The sequence below is a fragment of the Arachis ipaensis genome, chromosome B02, assembly GCF_000816755.2.
Source record: "Arachis ipaensis cultivar K30076 chromosome B02, Araip1.1, whole genome shotgun sequence".
NCBI classification, from domain to species: domain Eukaryota; kingdom Viridiplantae; phylum Streptophyta; class Magnoliopsida; order Fabales; family Fabaceae; genus Arachis; species Arachis ipaensis.
In genome coordinates this window covers 6,376,785-6,383,925 of record NC_029786.2, presented here as the reverse complement: position 1 = coordinate 6,383,925, position 7,141 = coordinate 6,376,785, and the positions used below count along the sequence as shown (strand labels likewise).

Here is a 7,141-nt window from a genome sequence, read left to right as displayed (position 1 = left end):
AACTTTAATTTATATTATATTTACTCTTATTATTACCACATTTTATTTTCTGGATTCAGTCACCAAAGATGAAGATGATCAAGAACATGGGCTTATTGCATCTGCTCATAAGACTGTGTATAGTCTTACAGCTGCTTCCAAATATTTTGTGACTGATGATGATGGTGTCAATTTTGGACACACTTTGAGCTTGATTCTGGACAAGGTTGTCTTGGAAAGCTGGTCAGTGTTACAATAAATAAATAAATAAATGAAACGACTTTTATTATTATATACATACTATCATTTTCAGCAAAGGTAAGAGAGTAGTGCACGTTATTCCTTTATCATAAACCTCGTGGTTAGGAATATAATGAATTATTAATAATTATATTCAGTAAGTTATTTTCAAGATTTCTTCTTTTTTTTTTTTCCCTCTTTTTGAAAATTTTCTTACATAAATAGAGATTTGAAATGTTATGAAAATTCTTATTTTCTCTTTGATCTATCTTTAAAATTTTTCTCTCACATTTTCCCTTTTTTCTTCCATCACTAAAACTAAAGTCAAAATTACCTTATGAAATAAGAATCTTTTACATAATAGAAAATGAAAAAATATCTCTATATTCATAAAATAGGAAAAAGCATACTCTTTATTCTTAAGATTTGCAATTTTTTTTAAAAATATCTCTAACATTTAATTTTATTCAATTTTGTTCCTAATGTTTTCGATTTATTCAATTTGTTTTAAAATTATTCCTAAGCGTTTTCAATTTTGTCTCCAATATTTTAAATGAAATTAACGTCTAAAGATAATTTTGATACAAATAAAAAACATTAAAGACAAAATTGGATACAATTAAATGTTAGGAATATTTAAAAAAAAAAAAATCACAAACGTTAAAGACAAAAAAACATATTTTATCCTCATAAAATATTAAATAATTGGTTGAAAATTTAAGTTGACTCGCCTATAAGATGTAGATGTGTGTTTTTCTTTGTTCTTTTCCCACTTTATTTATTTTCAATTGACATAATGATATCGAATGATTTTTGAATTGAAATAAAGGAGTGAACTGAAAGGAGCAATATTGGAAGGAGGTGTGCCATTTGTTAGGGCTAATGGGATGCACACATTTGAGTACCCAAGTGTGGATCCAAGGTTCAATGATGTGTTCAACAAAGCTATGATAAGCCACACAACCATAGTGATGAAGAGGGTTCTTGAGTCCTATGAAGGTTTCAACAACATTAACACTCTAATTGATGTTGGTGGTGGTCTTGGTTTCAATCTCAAAATGATCACTTCCAAATATCCAAATATCAATGCTATTAACTTTGTTTTTTGTTAACTTTTAAAATATATTTTAATTATCAAATTCTAACTTGTTATCATTATTATAATAAACTATAAATGACCTAAGAAACTCATTTTTTCATTCTTTTAATCTTATTGGCCAAAATTTTATTTATCTAAGTTATTATAATCATAGAACTCAAACTCTTTACTAAGAAGTGACAGATTTTTTATTGACTTATCATTAACTCTATAAATATTTAAATCACACCCAATATCCATTTAACTAACACTCTAGGATATTAGGTGTCCAGAATCAAAGTATAATAAATATATTGTTAATTGTCATGACAGTCACAGGTCAAAGAAAATTCTATTACCATGTTCATCTTAAGAATATCCTATTGACAAATATATATGTAGTAATTATAACCATTAGACATTCTCAGAGTGAGTCAGTTTAATAGTTATATCTCTATATGTACCATATATATAATTTGATAAATAATGAGATGTATTAATATTCATCTAACGAAGACTATGTATATACAATTGGACCCATAGCTTGTTTGGCTGCTGGAAAAAAGTCCAAACTAGCTTCCCAAGAAGAGCAATATTTACACAATAAGGATCTCTAATCCCCAAACCTCCATATTTTTTTGGAGTAACTAGTACCTTCCAACTAACAAGATTCAATCCTCTTCCATCAACTTGTCCTTTCCAAAGAAAATTCCTCATCATAGGCTCCAATTTACTAATGATTCCTTTGGGAAAAATAGAGACCTGCATCTGGTACGTGGGAATAGCAGCGGCAACAGAACTTTAGAATTAATTCATTATGTATTTGAGTTTTATTTAATAATTTATTCTTGGTCAATGAATTACTACATATTTAAAGTAGGATTCGAATTTTTAATATTTATTTAAATAAATAAATAAATTAACGACTTAACTAACTCAAGTTAGTTGAAGAGTATGATATATAAATTACAGTACAACATATTTTTATCTACAACTTACATACATTAATTAATTACTCATTTTAAAAGTATAATCAGTAAATCACGCCTAATTACAGTATAGAAATGAAGATTAATTTAACTTCCCCCATTACATTGAAATGTATCATATTATGAAATCTCTGTGTTTGCATGCCAAAAATAAATATGGAGATAAAATATTCTTGATTTGACAACGAAGAATTCAGCCCAACACTCGTGCATCCTTGCATACTTGCCTTCTTCAGCACCTCACTAGTGTATTTTTGTTGTGACAAAAGCAGCCCACCATCATTTGTCTTTGTATTTGAATTTCAAGAAAGTAATGAAGATCTCTTATGTCTTTGAGTGCAAACTTGTCACTCAACCTTTTAATTATTTCTTTCACATGCTTCTCAGATTTACCGGTGATTATGATATCATCTACAAACACCAACACAAATGTCTTAACTCTACCAATACTTCCAAAAAAAATTGATACATCTGACTTAATTGCCTTAAATTCAATTTCAGCTAATCCATTTGTTAATTTGTGATACCACTCTCTTAGAGCTTATTTTAGTCGATAGACAACCTTGGTTAACTTGCGTACTTATGAAAAATCACTAATTTCATATCCTTTGGATGGTCTCATGTATACTTCTTCGACCAAATCTCTGTATAAAAATGCATTATTCACATCTAGCTGTTTAATAACTCAAGAGTTTTTGCCAAAGCAATTGATAAAAGTAATCTGATTGAAGTGGGTTTTACTACTTGACTATATGTTAGTGAAGTCAAACCCAAGTCTCCGAGCACAACCTTATGCCCTTAACCTTGCTTTGTGTTTTTGCAAGGTTGCATTTAAGTTATACTTGATTTTAAACATCCATCTGCTTCCTATTGGTTCTTTGTTTGGAGGGAGAGTAACCAACTCCCATGTTTTGTTCTTCATTAGTGCTTCATATTCTAACTCCATTGCTTTTTTTCATTCTGGTGAGTTGAGAGCTTGCTGCACACACTACAATAAATTTTTTTAATACTATCGAATTTACTAGCGAAATTACGGAAAAAATATGTTGGTAAATTTATTACCATTAGATTTAGTGTTGGACTAATCAGACAATAAAATCGGATTCTATTAAATAGTTGGCGAAATTATGGAGGTGGTTATCATCGGATAATTTTCGATGGTAACTTTGGTTCCCTGTATTCTATTTTTGTGCCTCATTACCGTCGGATTTATCCCCTGTAAATCTGACTGTAACATATTATTTTATATTTATTAAATTAAAATTTATTGGCAAATTAACCGATAGAAAATTCGATGGTAATTATAATTTTTTTGAACCTGTTAGAACTCAATATAATATACCATCATGAATTGTCAACAATTAATAGTCAAATCCCAATTGGCAAAAATCAAGTAGTATTTTTAATGAAAACTATCAACTATATATAATGTTAAATAACAAATGTATAAAATAAAAACTCAGAGATAAAATATTGTCAAAGAGAGTAAAACAAAACCATAATCCTTACAGGTCCTGATAGTTATCGCTGCTATCATCTCCCTGGTCCTGTTGAGGTGGCAATCTAGGTAGTGGTGTTGGTGCCTGTCCTGGATCTGGTGCAGAGGACGAGGAGCTCCCTCCAGCAGTGGTGCTACCACCAATGCATATCTGGTTACAGTACACCGCCATTTGGTCCGCATTTGCTCAATCTACTCTAGCTCCTACCTAAGCTCCTACCTCAGGGACTCTGTCTTTGCATCGCAGACATCCCTCGCTGCCATGCGTGCAAGGAGCTTGTTATACCTCTCCTTAGCCAGATGCATCTGGTGACTCTGGTCCTAAAGGCTCTGGGTGAGGCTGTGAACCTACTCCTGCAAATCGACGTCCTCAGGATCGGCAATGCTGGTGGCCGAGGTAGACGAAGCCCTCAAGGTAGAGGTGCTGAGGTTTCTGACAAAGAACGACCCCAGCCCATGGACATGATTCTTGTACGGCTCGGATGCGGTATGGTACCATACCGCATCAGGATCGACGACAAAAGCAGAAGAGTTAGTTGTTCCTGTCCCCCCCACCACCCCCACCCCACTCTGTTGAGATTGCTGGGTTGCAATCTTCAAGTTCTGCGTATAGGATTTCTATACCATATTATATGCAAAAGTAATTAGGATGACAATTAATCAAAAACGAATATATGTTATGAAATAAACTATGACGCTTACTCACATAGGGTGTGTTTGGGAAACTCGTTGGAAGGGAAGAAGCACGTTTAAATTTTTTGAAAGCTTTAACTTTTGGTTTGGCAAATTTTTTTCTCTTGAACGCAGAAGTGATTTTGTGCTAAAACCACGTTTTACAAGAAGCAACTATTTTTAGCTTCTGCGTTTGCTTAAGGGGCTTTTGGCCATAGATACTAACTATTTATTTATATTTTACCAATTTTATCCTTTATATATGTTATTGTATTATTTATAAAATTCTTGTTATTTCTATTTATATGAGCCCTATTTTTCTATTATTTATTATTTTTATTTTTTTCAACTGATTATACATTTCTATAATTATGATTTTTGTGTATTATGTTTGTTATTATCTTTTTATAATATGATTTATTGATTCTATTAGGTAAAGTAAATTAAATAAAAAATTAACTGTAAATAATAATAATAGTAAAAAATTATAACATACTAAAAAAAAGAGTACTAAAAATACTAAAAATATATTATAAGTTGATGTCTATTTTAGTAATTTTTTATCTAAAAGTGATTTTGAATGGTACAAGCCAAACGACATTTATTTTACTATAATCAATTTTGATACAAAAATTACCAAACATAAATCACTTTAACATAAACTTACTTTTGATCAAAATCAAGTTTGTAAAATCAATTTTATGCGAACTCCCGTTTGCAAACTGTAATCCAAACACACACATAATAATCTACAAATCGCTGATCGAAAAATCTCTCTTTATTCTCCTTCAAAGTGTGAATATACTTGAAGGTCTCTTCCATCCTCACCTCATGATCCAATAACTTAGACTGCACGCATTGAAACAATATGTTAAATCAAGTGACAATTAGCTTAAAAACCAAAGATAAAACGAACTTAACATACTAAAACAATAGGTATCAGTAACTTAGGTGTATTAACACAACTAAGAACAAAAGAGAGATCAGAAGTAAAGGAAAAAAGAGAGAGAAACCGAATCATAGAAGCAGTGATTCAGTGATGTGTAATTGTGAGGTGAGTTGTACAATGAGAGAGGTGTTGCTTTATAGTTACAATAGATTCTAGAACCTAAGGGAACACTACAAGAAAAACGCTGAGTAACGTCAGATTAAGCGTCACAGAATAGCAGCGTTTTTACCGGCAGATTAAGCATGAAATTCGTAGTGTCAAAATATTATCGGCGGATTCTCGTTTCCAACGATAAATTTGCCAGTAATAATGGGAGGAAAAACAGGGAAATAGGCATGACATTTACGGTCGAATTTACAATAAAAAAATTATGACGGTAAATCCACTTATTAGAATGCTGCGTTTTGGTAACCCGCAACATGTTACCGTTGGATTTATTCGCTAGTAAATCTGACGGTAATTATGCCTTAAATTCAAATCGTGAATCTTCTTCCCTCATTTGAATTTCTCTCTCTCTGACCTTCTCGCCTCCCGCTCTCTCCCTCTACCCCTCTCATCTCTCTGGTAAATATTTATACAACAAAATCTAATGGTAAATATTTACCGACGAGATTTATATTGTCGAATTAAAATTGACACAAAATTCGACAATAAACTTATTACTAGCAGATTAATTTTATTTTTTTGTCAATAAATCTGACGTTACTCGATATTTTTTTTAAAGTGGAAGCTTCCTACACCTAGCAAACTCTTAACTGACTCCTAAACTAGAAAAATAACCAACTTTAAAAACAGAAAGGTATGCAAACAAGCTAACTACTTTTTCTAACTAAGTCATTAGAGACAAGCAATGATTGAGACTTAAAACATCTACTATGCAATACTCATAACACACATAATACATATATCATCATACACGATGCCGGCCCGGTTTAGCAGCCACATTTTATTACCTTAGAATAATGCATGATAGATGGTACGTAAGAAACCTACTTCACAAGTCTTGTATAAAAATATTTCAATATTCTTGTGAGCAATGGTAGACAATCCAAAACTTGAATCATTCATGAATGATAAGGAGGTGAATTCTAGTATAATTAAGTTATGATAATTAAGTATGGTTAAAATTAAAGTAATATTTTTTAAATAACTTTTTAAGAAATATTGTTTAATAATAAAAAAATATTATTTTAAATTTAATAATATTTTTTTAAAATACCGTAATCACTATTAATTATTGTAGTATAGTCATATTAGAAGGACTTTTATAAAAAAATATCTATAAAAGAATATAATGGTAATATAACTTTTTTTCCATATATGACATATGGAAAATAATCAAAATATCTACATCTTGTTATGAAAAAAAGAAACTTATTTGTTTAACTATTTTTAGTGCCTCAAACTAATAAGTGTGTTTAACTATTTATTAACTCATGCATAAGATTACTTTTCTACATGTTGGTGTTTTAAAATTGTTTGGTGAATAAAGAGTTGCCCTACCTAATCTTGAAGTCATGTTTCGCTACATTATTTGTTTTTCATGCCACGAGGATTGACTATGTAATATGACGATTTTTCTAATAGACTTTTGAATGCTATCACTTCTTTATTTGACTAATAATGTGATTATGCTGACTAGTAATAAAAGCAAAATTTGCTAATGAAGACAAAAATAAATCAAGTAATTAAAATTTATTTGATACAAATCCTCCATTATATATATATAACCACAC

General features: G+C 30.5%; 1 protein-coding gene across 1 annotated transcript in view; it reads left to right on the top strand.

Moving 5' to 3' along the window:
• LOC107626705 (anthranilate N-methyltransferase) overlaps positions 1 to 1,331 on the top strand; it is a 2,779-nt gene extending 1,448 nt beyond the window's left edge. Inside the window, exons 2-3 of the mRNA XM_016329603.2 lie at positions 60 to 222; positions 1,049 to 1,331. Of these exons, the coding sequence (XP_016185089.1) occupies positions 60 to 222; positions 1,049 to 1,331 (446 nt within the window). The remainder of the gene's footprint in view (positions 1 to 59; positions 223 to 1,048) is intronic.